This window comes from Tympanuchus pallidicinctus, unplaced genomic scaffold, assembly GCF_026119805.1.
Source record: "Tympanuchus pallidicinctus isolate F22 unplaced genomic scaffold, pur_lepc_1.0 scaffold8, whole genome shotgun sequence".
In the NCBI taxonomy this organism is placed as follows: Eukaryota; Metazoa; Chordata; class Aves; order Galliformes; family Phasianidae; genus Tympanuchus; species Tympanuchus pallidicinctus.
The window spans coordinates 34541265-34554950 of NW_026294802.1; the positions used below are offsets into that span (position 1 = coordinate 34541265).

Here is a 13686-nt window from a genome sequence, read left to right on the forward strand (position 1 = left end):
TATGATAGCCTCTGTGAGTAACATACAAATAGAAGAAAGAAACTGCAATAGAGGAAGAATGGAACAGGCAAGGCAGATTAAGAGAAAAAAACACCAAATGAGTGGAAAATGACAACACTTTAAACAGGATGCAAATGCAGGAGGAAATGAAGATTAACAACCAAACGCAAGTAGGAAATACTACACAGACTTCAAATTGCTTGCATCCAGGACTATGGGAATGATGCAGAAAACTGTGCATCCTGTACAAGCATTAGTACTTTTACATATATGCAAATGCTACACACAGCAAATTGTTCATTGCTTCCATAGGAAGATATCAAGCCCTTCACCCATGTTTCCAATTTCTTCATCGTTTCTCACTATTTCTAGCTGAAATTCTTTAAAAACTTTGCTTTCAGAAATGAGAAGTTTCTCTATTATCCACTGGCTAAATTTTCAAAGATGCCAACAACTCCAGCTGTGTTTGCTCACACACTTGGGTGAAGCTCCCCTCGAGCACGACTTGTTCTCAAAACCCAGCTGTTCCTTGACAAAGGCGATGCAGCAAAACCAGCTTTGGCCACTGAGATGCTGACCGCCTCGTCGTCCGCTTGCACTCTGCCATCTACCTGCACCTAACCGCCGTCTTTGTTACACACTTCGGACATGTGCTCTTTGTTCTGTTTGCGCAGCATCCCGCAAAATGGCACCCTGCCCTGTGCCCGGGGCCGCTGCGTGCAGGGATGGCGCAGGTACACAACGGCCGCGCGCCTCGCCGCTCGCGAGCCGTGCCAGAGCTGCGCGCTTTAAGCGCAGCATCGCACACGAATGCCGGCAGCACCAACGCCTCTTGGCTCTGCCCGGGCCGGACAGGCCGGCTCAGACGGGAGGTCTCTAAGCAGAACCCCTCGAAGCTCTCGCTCGCTCCGCGCGGCTCGGCCTGCACGGTATCTCTGGGAGCAGAGCGAGCCAGAGTTACCGCCAAACAGTGCTTTCCAAGGGGAGAGCTGCGCAGGCGGCTACAAACAGCCCAGCTCTCTCTCTCGGTGGCCGTACCCCGGGCTCAGCCCTTCCGCCGGCGGCCGAGGCGCCGGGCCCGGGCTACGCTCCGCACCTACTGACGGTGGCCCGGCCCCGCGGCCCGCACAGCCGCGCTCCGCCCGGCAGAGGCCTCCGCCCCGCGGCCTGCGCCGGGCCTCCCTGAGCGGAGCGCCGCCGCCCCCGTTCCCGTCAGCCCGGACAACGGCCGCGGGACGCCCCGCTGCCCGCCGGAGCCGCCCTCGGGCACGGCCGCACCCCGGTCCTCCCGCCGCGCCGCCTCGCCTCTCGTCTCCCCTCCCCTCGGCCGCCCCCAGCAGCCCCCGCGGCGCCCCGGCCCCGCCGCCGCCCGGCCCGCAGCGCCCGAGCCCCGGCGCTCGCCGACCGCGAACCTGCCGCCGTGCGCGGCCCGCCGGGCGCCGCGGCCTGCGGGCGGCCGCTGGTTGGCGGCGGGGGGACACGTGAGGGAGGAGGGGGCGGCGGCGGCGGCGGCGGCAGGAGTTTCCCCGACAGCTGGAGGTTGCGGCGGTGGCTCCTCCTCCGCGGGTCCCCGTTAGAGGCGAGAGACCCCCGCGCTCCTCCTTATTGACAAATACACAAAGGGCCGCGCCGGGGCCGGGCCGGGGACGCGTCTGGAGGCGGCATGGGAGACAAGAAGAGCCCGACCAGGTAGGGCAGCGCCGCCGCCTTCCCGGGGCCCGCTCGGGTGCGCGGGGCCGGCGGCGATGGCGCCCGGGGGGGCCGGTGTCGGGCGGCGCGCCCCGCGCTGCCCCGCGTGCTGTGTCTCTGCAGGCCGAAGCGGCAGCCGAAACCCTCCTCGGACGAGGGCTACTGGGACTGCAGCGTCTGCACCTTCCGCAACAGCGCCGAGGCCTTCAAGTGCATGATGTGCGACGTGAGGAAGGGCACCTCCACACGGTGAGTCCCCGCCGCCGGCCCCCGGTTCTCGAGGCGGCGGCGGCCCTGACGGCAGCAGTGCCGCGTTCGGCGGGGGAAGCCGGGCCGGGGGGTTCCCCCCTCCCCACTGCCAGCTAACCGTGCCCCGGGCGGAACTGCGGCGTCCTGTTCTCTTGGAACGGTCAGAAGGCACACGGTGACCTACCTGGTTCCTGCCCCTCCTGACGTGCCGCGCAGTGTGACACCGGGGGAGTGGGGGCTTTATGCAGCCAGCGGGAGTGCTGGCCGGGGAGAGCGTTATTGAAGGATCCTTTGTTAGGGTATCGAGCTTATTGCTTTGTACTGTCAGCCGGAGAAGTTTGAGTGGCAATAAAAGTTGCGATCCTATGGTGAGCGGCAATTGCGTTTCAAATAGCATTCAAAACAGCGCTGAATATGACTTGCAACAAATGTTACACATTTGAATTTGTAAGTGCAGATGCGTGGTGAGAATGATGCATCTCTATTTCTGAAGTTGATTTCCTGGAGTTCTGCAAACTGGAGCGCGTGTTGGAAGTACTCTCGTAACTTCAGCTTCGAATATGTATATATATGTCATAAATAAGGCAATCAGTGAGGTAAATGTGCTGAGAGGAATTGCATCTGTCACGTACAGCGTGCTTTCCAGTAATGAGTGTGGCGTTCTGTTGTATCGCAGGTAGATGTGCTCCAACTGGTAACATTCAGCAAAATAAGGGGATGAATGTAAGCTCAGGGAAGCAGCACGGCTGAAGGCTGCAGCCATCCTTAGGCTCCAGCCAGTCTTATAGACAAAGTGACTTCAAAATTATGTTCTGCTGACCCGGAAACTCAGTTGGATGAGAGCACTGAGACAAAACAAACAAAACAAGCAGTTCTCAGATACCTGTGTCACCGTAGCCTTTTTTCCCCTCCTTCTTGAATATTTTATAGGTTTTGAACTATGACACATTCTGAACGTATTTTAGGAACAGTGATTTTTTTTCTTTCCGTTTTCTCCCTCACAGTGTTCTGATATGCAGAGTTTTATCTGATAGCTTCATTTTTATTTCTCTGTTTAAACTCCGAAACGATGCATGGCTGACGGGGTTTGTGGATGTAATTTTCCCATTCGGTTTAAATTGGGTCGTGTGTTTATGTGGGTTTGAGGTCTGGGATGCAGGGAGAGGTTTTAGACCAGGCAGTTTTCGGTGCAGCTCTGAGCTGAGATGTGAACTGGTAAGTAAAGCTTTGTATCTATGGAGAGAGGAATCTTTAGGGTGCCAAGGAGACACAAAAGGCTGTTTGGGTGGATTTATTTATTTATTTATTTATTTAAAGGAAGTGAAGTCCAAGACACCAAATTGGGGCCCTATTAAACCATTCACTCTTACCACCCTTAGAATTAGACATTTTTATCAGTGTTGTTCAGAATAACGATACCGTGGAGTTCTGATGGCACTGGGAATGTTGGTCTTTTTTGTCTTCCATTTTGAATCTTAATTTTTGTATGGATGGAGGCGATGCTTCAGCGCAGTTCTTCAGTGTGCATTGTTTCTTACTTCCAAATTTTGGAGTTTTTTTTTTAAATTAGTGAAATCTATGTCTACTAGACATAGTAATGCCTCTGTGATGTAAGCAGTGAAGTAAATCACCTTTTTTTAGTTCAGAGAAATCTGTTTTTTTTTTGTGATGAACTGTTTGATGTCTGCTACTGAGTGTTAAAATTTGCTAAATGTGAACAGATTTGCAGATGGGAAACCAGGCAATCACAGTCAAGTGTAATGCTTTTAAAGGCCACTGGAAATTAGGTTAAGTTGATTAAAACTCGCATGTTTTTATACTAATTGTGTACAGTTAATTTCACAGAATCATACTCAGGTGCAGAGTCAGATTTATGTGTGTTTTCACTGTTGAACCATTTTCCTCTCTCCAGAAGAGTTACCTTTTATGCTAAGGGCTAGGTATGGATTATGATCTTTAAAACTGATGGCACTTTTAAGATTAGAGGGAATAATTCTTAAAATCCCTCAATCATATTTTGTTACATTTCTGAAGGGAACTCTCAGTTATGGACTTGAATTAACTTTTTCCATGGTAGTGTCACTGTGGATGATTAAACCGTGTTGTTCTTGGATGGGAGACATCCAAGAGAAATCCTGGGTGCTGCAAGAAAGGACATAACAGACTCCCAAGGTGGCACTCTTTTCTTTGGGTTTGTAATGAACCAGTGCCCAGCGTGGAGCCAGTTTGATGTGCTGTGAGTCAGATGGAAAGCTGAATCCTATCTGCTGGTTGGAAATCCCTGTATGTTTTACTGGAGAACTGCTGGTCTACTGAGGATCTAAATTTTCATGTAGACATGGCTTTCTTATTTACTTTCTAGCCTAAATTGTTCTGTATCTTTGCTTGGGTACTGATAAATTACTGTGTTCCTCTTGATAGGAGGCTGTGCTGAGTATAGTAATTTTCTATATGTGACCTTTAAAACATTTTGAAGTCTTTCTAGGTGAAAGATGTTGTACAAATGAAAGGAACCTAGAGCTGTAATAATCCTTCATTTCTTGGACAGATCTCCTGCTGAAGTTCATTAGAGGTATGAGTAAAGAAAGCTGAATAGAACTCTAACACGCTGTGTTGAAGAGGGCACTGGTAACCGTCTCTATATTTAGGTTGCCTAATAGTTTCCATTAAAAAGAATTTGTATGATCTCTTTGTGAAACCCTATTGTTTGCAAAAGCCATTGAAGTTTGGCAAGAGGAAGAGTCCTCAGGCTAAATAAGTGGTTTGATTTCTCTGCCCCATGAAATTAAGTTTTCCTGAGACATAAACACTTGAAAATCATCATTTCCCCTATGTCACTTGTGTTGTACAGGAAAGTAAAGTAATTGCTGGAACACTGAGAAGGCCCAGGCTTCTGCAAAAGCGCCAGTGGCAATGATATTTTCAGTGCTGAAAAGTCAGAAATGAATTATTTGACTCCCAAGGAGGTTATAGCAGGGTTGCTGAATGTGGTCCAGCCCTTACAACTGCTTGCTTTCCCAAAAGAAAGCTGTTTTAGTGGGCTTGCTACCATTCCATTTCCATCTGTGCTTCATGGCACTGTCTGAAACAGGAGCACTCTGGTACTGGTTAAGCTTCAAGAGCTGGGCTGGGTCCTTGGACAAACCATATTGCAGCAAGTGTTAGCTCCCAGTTTGTCTGTTCTTCAGTAATACGGTTTTTGTTTTTCTTGCCAGTTCTTAATTCTTGTCGTTCAGGCATATTGCAAGCTACCAAAGGTTCAGAATTCCAGTCTTGCTGGGAAGAAGCAGTTAAGAGGATTGGCATTCTCTGTAAGGGGATGTACATCTCGTGCCTTCTAAGAGGCTGAAATACCTCTCCATCACATCTCTGCTCCTTCTTTCTCATATCCTATTAACGCACCTGTTACTCAGTGGCAGCATCCAGATCTAAACTTACCTGTCATATTGCTTTCCTTAGTTTGATTCCTAGGCATGTGTATTGTGATCTGGTCTCTACTTACACGATCCCATTCTTTTTGCTATGCTATGACAAACTGCTTGTCCATTCAGTGTAAAGGACGAGCATACAGGGGAATGTGAGGAGCGTCACAGGAAGAACTGCAAATCTGGCTTTTTAACCTTTGAAATGCTCAATGTGATACTCTGCTGTGCACATGAAAGAAAACGGGAGTAGGGTACATGAACAGTTTTCGCTTTGTAAACTAAAATAAAACTAAGCTAAATTGTGTGATTTTTTTAAAAATTATTTTTAATTAAGAAAAAGAGCAGACTACCGGGATAATTTTACTAATTGCATTCCCTGTGCTACTAAAAGGAGAAGGATTGCTGTACAAAAGTGTAGCTACTTAATGCTTGTTATGCTTTTATTTCATTTCATTGTTAAAGCTTTTCCTTGCTCGCTTTGGGTTCAGCAAGACTTCATAGCCTTAACTATGAATCTGTGAGTCTAGCGCACACGGTTCTGAAGTATTTTTCTTTTGATGAGGAGGAAGAGAGAGAGAATAAGGAGATAAAACATGTACAAGTGACTTCTGTGGAGTGATTTTTTTTCCTAGATATTCTTCTGTGATATGTTGGTCCAGCTGCTATGTACATCATTTACGTAAAATAACCTCTGAAATTTGCAGCCAGAATGAAGTCATCTCGGGTCAAGGTGAATTTCTGTGGAATCAGGATGCCTGCATTTAACGCCTTGTGCTTCTGAAGCAGGGACATATATAACAGCTGAATAGGGCATGGCTTCCACATCCTGAGCTCTATTGATCTCCCTTACTGAATCGTTTTCTCAGCCTAACATACAAAAAGCCAGCTTTAAATCATGACAGACAAAAGAGTTAATCTGAGATAGAAAGAACTCGAATGCCATCTTTGTATGCTTTCTTGATATTTGTGCGTGCGCCTTCATTGTGCCTTAGAGTGTGACCATTCAGTACGTGCATTTTCCGTGTCTGACAATCTCCTAACTATGAGATACAGGTCTTTACTTGAAGCTGTCATTAGTTTGTTTTACGCCTTGAGAAGCATAAATAAAGTGCTTAATTTTTTAACTTGGATATCAAGGTCATTTTTCTCCGGGAAATATGTGCAATTTGTTTAGTCATGTACCATCTGGATGTTTATAAGTACAAATCAGTTACATTTAACAAATCTGGTATTTGTATTTCTGTTGAAATGCCGTGCTGCTCAGGAGGAGGAATTGGTTCTTATCTGGTATATCTGGTTTAACATGTCTGTTTCACAGCAGCTTGTTAAGGACTCTCCTCTGCCTTCCAGCATGCAGCCTCTGTGCGGGTGCGCATGCGCATGTCATGGGGAAGGTTGTGAAGGAGAAAAAGAGGAAGAACCGCCTGTCGTGCTGATTTCACAAATACACGGCTGAATCGAGCTTAAACTGGAGAGCGTTTCATTACTCGTGGTAGTTAGAGAAGAAAACATTTGCAGCTGTGAAGTGAGTGGAAAAGTCCTATGTAATCCATGCTTTACTGAGCTCTGTATTACAAGTCTTATCTTTTAACTTGAGTATGGGGAAAAGCATGAATAAATATTTCTCTTCTATTTGTAGATAGCAATCAGATTATCTGGTCGTTCTGGGTTTCAATTCTTATTTTTAAGAAGAGTCTTTGAAAGGAACTTTTGGAATTCTTCGGGAATTTATTTAGAAATGATTTTCCCTGAAAAATATGTTTTGTTTCTTCATGTAAAACAATGAAGTAATTTTTATTGATTGGAGCAGCTTTTTAAAATGCACTTCATGGGCATAGATTGTATGAGGAATAGACAATATAATGGACAGCCAAAAAATAATATGTTTTTTAAAGAGTACATAAGCTATCACTTCTGTTATACTTCGGGCTTTTTTATGTCTTCCTTCCCATTTTTAAAGCAGTCTTCTCAGAACGAAACAAACAGTATTTCATGTGGTGTGCAATCATGATGATCAGAGGTCTGGAGCATCTCTCCTATGAAGACAGCCTGAGGGGGATGGGCTTGTTCTGCCTGGAGAAGAGCAGGCTCTGTGGAGACTTGATAATTGCCTTCCAGTGGTTGGAAGGAGCTTATAAGCAGGAGGGAAGTGAGCTTTTTTACGTGGGTAGATACTGACAGGACAAGGGTAAACAATTTTAAACTGAAAGAAGGGAGAACTAGATTAGATGTCAGGGGAAGATTTTTCACTGAGAGGTGGTGAGACACTGGCACAGACTGTCCCTGAGAAGCTGTGGGTGCCCCATGCCTGGAGATGTTCAAGGCCAGGTTGGATGGAGCCCTGGGCAACCTGATCTGATGGGTGGAAACCTCCTGTCCCCAGGAACTGGATGATCTTTGAGGGCTCTCCCAACCCAAGCCTTTCTGTGATTCTGTATTAGGCTAAGACCAAGTAGAGCTTGTTTCGTGTAACTTTGACAGTTAATTTAAACCTAGTTTAGTTGTTCCTTCTTGCATTATATTGAAAACGGTAGTTAAATGAGAGGTCATCTTCAGTCAGAAATTTAGGTGACTGTTATTGTGTGCATTCTATGTTTATATACTTTATGTAATTAAATATTTAACAGAAGAAAAAATATATGCCTTTATGTAAACTATCTCTCTTTCTTTCCTATGACAGTTAATTTTAGTGCTCTTGGACAGGAGGAGAAACTTACTAAATATTTTCAATCTCAGCTTTCAGAATGGAGTTAGCAGACGTGACTTTCAGAAGGCCATCTTGGTTCATGGGCACTGCAGGATCACAGTTAAGAATCGCTTGTTCAGCTCAATTGCATCAAAGCCAAGAAAAATAGATTAGTGTTTGTCTTCCACAGTTCCTAAAGTAGTAATAGCTCTGAAAAAATTTGGATTCATTTTAAGGATAGTTCTAAGAAGGCTAACGTGTCTCCTAGTGGTCATTTGGCTTATCCATATTGCTCTAACAGTACAAGATGGAAATGATCTGTGAGCTAAACCCTTCTGATGAACTGAAAGAGGATCAGTAAACCCAACAGCTTGTTTCTAGTGCTTTTTTACCTCTCAGGCTTTTCTGGATTCCCGGCCTTCCTGTTCATTAAGATAAGTTGATTTGTACTCCCCCTATTCTCAATGAATTTCCCAATGTATTTCTAGTTCTTTGTTTGTTATGGTTTCCCTGTTCACTGTTTCCCTGTTCATTTACTTTTGCCAAACCTTTCTCAGACAAACAAGTTTGTGGCAAACCTTTCAGTTTTCTTCTGTTTGTATTATGATTTTCTTTCTTCATTCTTCAGTTTGCACATCCATTTCTTTCTGTGCCCAGATCAATAACATACCTTCAAGTTTAATGCTTAGTTGGATTATTTCTTTCCAAATATCCACTAAGTTATGAAGCTTGGTGTTGGTTCTTCCTTTTTTTCTTTCGTTCAGTATCATGATGTTAGCTTATCTGTGCTTTGTGATCTGTTTGATGTGCTACATTTTCCTGTCCTTTCCTATTGCATTCTTTCTAGAGTAGTTTTGTTCTTATGCAACTGTGGGTCTTGTGGTGCTTTATGCTGTCTGGCTTGTGATTTCATCTTTTTGATTTGTCTGAACTCAGAATGGGTTTGGCAGATGGTTCCCAGCACCTCTCAGTGTGGTGCTGTTTGCTTCTTCTGTTCCTTATTCTTTTGCCCAAATCGTGGTTAAGTATATTAAATAGTTTACCTGGAGAACCTTAGTATAAATGCTGTCCTACATCTGTAATTGGTGGTTGAGAACTATGAAAAACAAACCTAATTTTGGACTTCCTTCTGGACAGCTTCATCCCAGTCTTAGTCTAGCTGGAGTGACAGAGTGTATTTTTGATGGCATTGCAGATCAAGACTCAAGGTTTTGTGTTGCTTCTCTTCTAGTCACTCAGACAGTTATTCTGTTAGAGAAACTAGAGTGTTTCCAGCCATTCGGCTTTGATCCTTTATATGCTCCTAGCTGTTAAATAATTTTCTTCTAGTACCGTTTTGAAATTTGAGTTAGGCTGAGTCATTTGTTATTTCCTGCATTTTTATTTACCGATCTTGTGACTTCTCTTTCCCTTTTTTGGCTCAATTTGATTTCATGAGTGCATTTCATTGGTTGTTGTTGACTGCCACATATAGTATTTAGTAGCCTGATCTGTTTCTTATTCTAATTAGCATTCTTATCCCCTTATTTAATTTGGTTATATGAAATTAATCTTCCCTGTGGAGACTGAAGCAAAGAAGTCTTTTTGCTTTCTGGTGTTTTCTTTCTTTCCATGTTTGATAATGGATATACTACTTTCTTTCAATTTTCATGAGGAAATACTTTCCTTTTGAGTGTGAGTGGTGTGTACTTTGGTATGGTTGGTTGGTTGGTTGTGGGTTGGTTCTTATTTATTTATTTATTTATTAGTTGAAACGTCGTTTTTTGTTTTAGGGCCATCAGTGGTATTCTTGCTTGCTATGTCTTTTCTGGCAAAAATAATTAACTATGCTGGTCTGAAAGATACTGGCATTTGAATAAATACCTTCAATAAGACTAAAGACTAAATACCTGAAACGAGAGGTTTTGCTGGTGAAAAGGAAGCTCCTGAATTACTTGCTAAGTGGTCAGAAGTTGCATTTTCTGACCCACAGCTTTTTGTAACCATTTATACTTCACTGCTGTAACTGTCTCTGTGCTTATTCCTGTTTAATAAAACTCGATTCACGTATCTGTACCTCTCGTCTTGAAAGTCACGTTAGGATAGAATGCTTCACAGAAAAATTTCTCATAGTATCAGATGTCTTCTCTACTTGGTCGGAACAGCCAAGCAAAAAAAGAAAATAAATGTAGGCTGGTGGGATAAAATATTAAGTGTTCATTGTACATGCTTTCATACAGTCGCTTATTGTGATTTAAGTAGGACAGGAAGATCCTGAACATTATCTGTTCTCTCTGATGTGCATTCCACTGATATGTGGTGTGTTGATGTAGAGCAGGCTTGAACTTGGAGAGTTCAGCTGCAGAATGTTGTTGGAAGGCTTTTGTCTGGCAAACCTTCCATCAGAGGTCAGACTGAAGACTACAAGATATAACCTTGAAGCCTGCTACAAGTTTTTTTCTTGGTTTCTTTTTTATTTCTTTGGAAGTTGGGGAAAAAATAAAAATGAGCAGTGGAAACTTTTCCCATCCTAACTTGCTGAAATTGGACTGGGACTTATCTTCAAACTTTTCCATAATGCTTGAATGTGCAATATCTGAATGGCATAATTCAAATGACAGTGCTCAGTAGAAAAAAAAAAAAAAGCACGAATGAGTAAAGGTTTTAAAATTAACTTTATAAATAAAATTCTTGACTCCAAAAGCAGGAACAAGTTGGTTTAATACATTCACTGATAGTTGTTTTTGTGCAAATATTTTTGAATTCTGTGATTAGTATCATGAGCTAGAATTGCTGTGATTAGATGAGAAAGGAAAAAGCCAAGGACTGATGATTACGGCCTTATTTTCTGTTAATATGCATCTTTCCTGAAGAACATCACAGAGGATTGGTTTTAGGGAAAGTGCGTAGTTTCTTCCCCTCCATAAGATGGACATCTTTGTGGGGCTGGCTTTGAGTGGAAGCAGTATGTAGAATGCTACAGCCTTCTGGAAAGATCAGACACGACAGTGGTATAGAACAAATAAGATGGGTCAGAAACAAGCTCCTCCCTGCGTGGTCACAGAGTTCGTTGTGCGAAGTACTGACCCTGTTCTGTGCAACATCAGCATGTCTCATGTTTTGAGTGTGTTGTTTGGTTGTTTTTTTTTTGCATGGGTATGAGAGGCATCACAGTTTCAGGCATCACATGGAGGAGCAGCCTGACAGATCCAATCCTTTGTGGGATTGGGAAATGTGATTGAGAGGTCCCTTCCCCATGAGTCCCATGGATCTTGGGGTCTTAAAGACCTTATCTGCCACTTTCTGTGCAGATTCACAGATACTGCCTCCCCAGGGGATGTTGTTAAGGAAATTGAGCTTCTGCATAGCACATTGTCATCTAGGAAACACAAATGGGTTGATACCCATATGTTTCTCAAATGGGATATTTTCAGTGTAGCTATCACTTGCACTGAACGTCAGTAAACCACGCTTTGTAGCATATGGGGAAGAATTTCTAATGCATGTGAGAGGTTGAAGCCTAAAAACTGTTTTTTGGAAAAATAACATTTGATGGCTGTTGCCATGAAGACAAATTTGGGCTTTCTAAGTGTCTTGATATGAATATTTCTTCCGAGGGCAGACGGTTGTGCAGTGCACCGATTGTCTTCAGGAGACTTGCTGGCCTCATCTGTTAAATGTCATCTGGAAAATAGGGCATTCCCTTTAAGGGAATGATTAAATAGGGACACTGCCTCAGGGGGTGGTTTTCTGCACATTTATATAGTGACTGATAAAACCATACGGGTCTTGTAAGTCTATTCTAATTGAATCAGCTTTTATTGAAAGATGGAATTGCTAGAAATGCACTGAATGGATGAATTCCAAGTAAATTATTCGCATGGTAAAACAGCTAGGAATTTGAAAGTGCTGGAAATCTGAGCTGTCTGAAAGTTAGAACTCAAATATATCTAGTATATGTAGATATTGCATTGTACTCTGCAGTACACAGATGGATCTGCATTATGTTTTCCAGTGCAGACCACTAGTTCCATTGTTTACATGGTCATAATTATGCATTTGTCTTATTTGTAGAGACAGTGTTCTGCGATGTTAACACTAGGATATGTCAGAAGCAATGGTAATGAGAAAAAATAATTTGGGGCAACAAATTATCACGTTGAAGATGCATTTAATCATGGACTGCTTCAGTGTTGAAATAAACACTGGTTTCTCACAAGATGACTTGGTGTGGTGATTAGCACAAGCATATTCCTGTGGCACAGCAAGCTAAACATCTTTTAATCTGATGGTCTGTATTCTGCAAATAGCTTAATAGAGTACTGATGACTTGAGGGTGAGCTGATCTGTGTCAGTCCAAGGGCCTCTTCTGCTAGTAGTGTAGTTTAATTTCTAGCAACTATTGTATCTGCAGTACAGGAAACAGCTATAGGAAATACTTTTTGCTTTTCATAATGTGATTTTTAACTGCTGAAAATGTAAAGTGGCATCATTACATGCACTGCTAGCTTCTGCATAGACCACAGGTAGTGTTATCTAATTGGCCGTAATGTTTGCAGTGCTGCTCAGCATACACAATATTTCTGGTGCTTTGCCTTTTGTTTTGAATGATACTTCCAATTCATTTATGCAGCAATGAATCCTCTCCCATCCCCTTCTTGGCAGTAGGTGGTAAGTTGTCATCTGCACATGCTTGATTATGGAAAACTCCAGTGGCAGTGAGATTTGTTCTGGGTTTTTAGTGAAGTTGAAAAGGTAGTTTCCTTACTTCTGGAATATTGTGTAGTCAAGTATTTCGGGAGGACTTGGAAGCTCTTGTGGCCCAAAGTTCTGTTCAAAGAGCTTGCGGATGGTCAAGTAAAAGATAAATGTGACTCATAAGGTAAATTTTTCCTGTGTATTCAACCTAGAAAAATTCAAATGTTAGTTGGAAAATTGCCTAGTGGAAGAAAATAAAGCCTCAACACTTTGTAGCTACTAATTTGTGAGGATGCAGAAGAATGTATTAAAAGCTGGCCTGTGTTTTGTATATGGAAATGTGCAGCAGTTCTGTTTAGTTATTTGGGAATGAGTTTTTTGTGTTTGACAGGAACAAGTCAGTACTCCCCTTCTGAAAAATATATCAGGATATACTGCTTTAAATGTTCAGTGTCAAAGCAGTACTTGAAAAATTAATTGTCTTATTGAGGCACAAGAGATCAATAAAGAACATAAAGTTAGTGACCATTTTTCATCTCATCTGCACTGCCAGACTGTGTGTCCTTACACCTTGCTGATACGGCTTGTGCGTAAGCTGGAGTAAATGGCTTAAAATACAAGGCTGAAAGCTTCCACTTTCTCACTTGAAGGTTTTGAAGATTCTACCGTTCGGTATGTGTTAAATGCAGTTCAACTGTTATTGATTTTCTGTGTTATTACATAAGGACAGTTACTGCAATGACGTAATGCATGTTTGTATGTTTTGGTTCTATTGATTTCTGTATGTATTACAGGGAACCTAAGTAAGAGCAAGTTATGACACTAAATTTAATTTAGATCCATTTATTCCATGGAAAAATGACAAAGCCATTGGAAACTCAAAGGGTGTAGATGCAAGAATCTCTAGCCACACTGTAACATGTTTTGCAGAAACTCTTCTGAAAAGTGAAAACATGCTGT

The 13686-nt window shown here is 43.0% G+C and overlaps 1 protein-coding gene across 1 annotated transcript in view; it reads left to right on the forward strand.

Moving 5' to 3' along the window:
• The first annotated feature begins 1485 nt into the window (after positions 1-1485).
• YAF2 (YY1 associated factor 2) overlaps positions 1486-13686 on the forward strand; it is a 30247-nt gene continuing 18046 nt past the window's right edge. The window contains exons 1-2 of the mRNA XM_052668992.1: positions 1486-1689; positions 1813-1938. Of these exons, the coding sequence (XP_052524952.1) occupies positions 1664-1689; positions 1813-1938 (152 nt within the window). The 5' untranslated portion in view covers positions 1486-1663. The remainder of the gene's footprint in view (positions 1690-1812; positions 1939-13686) is intronic.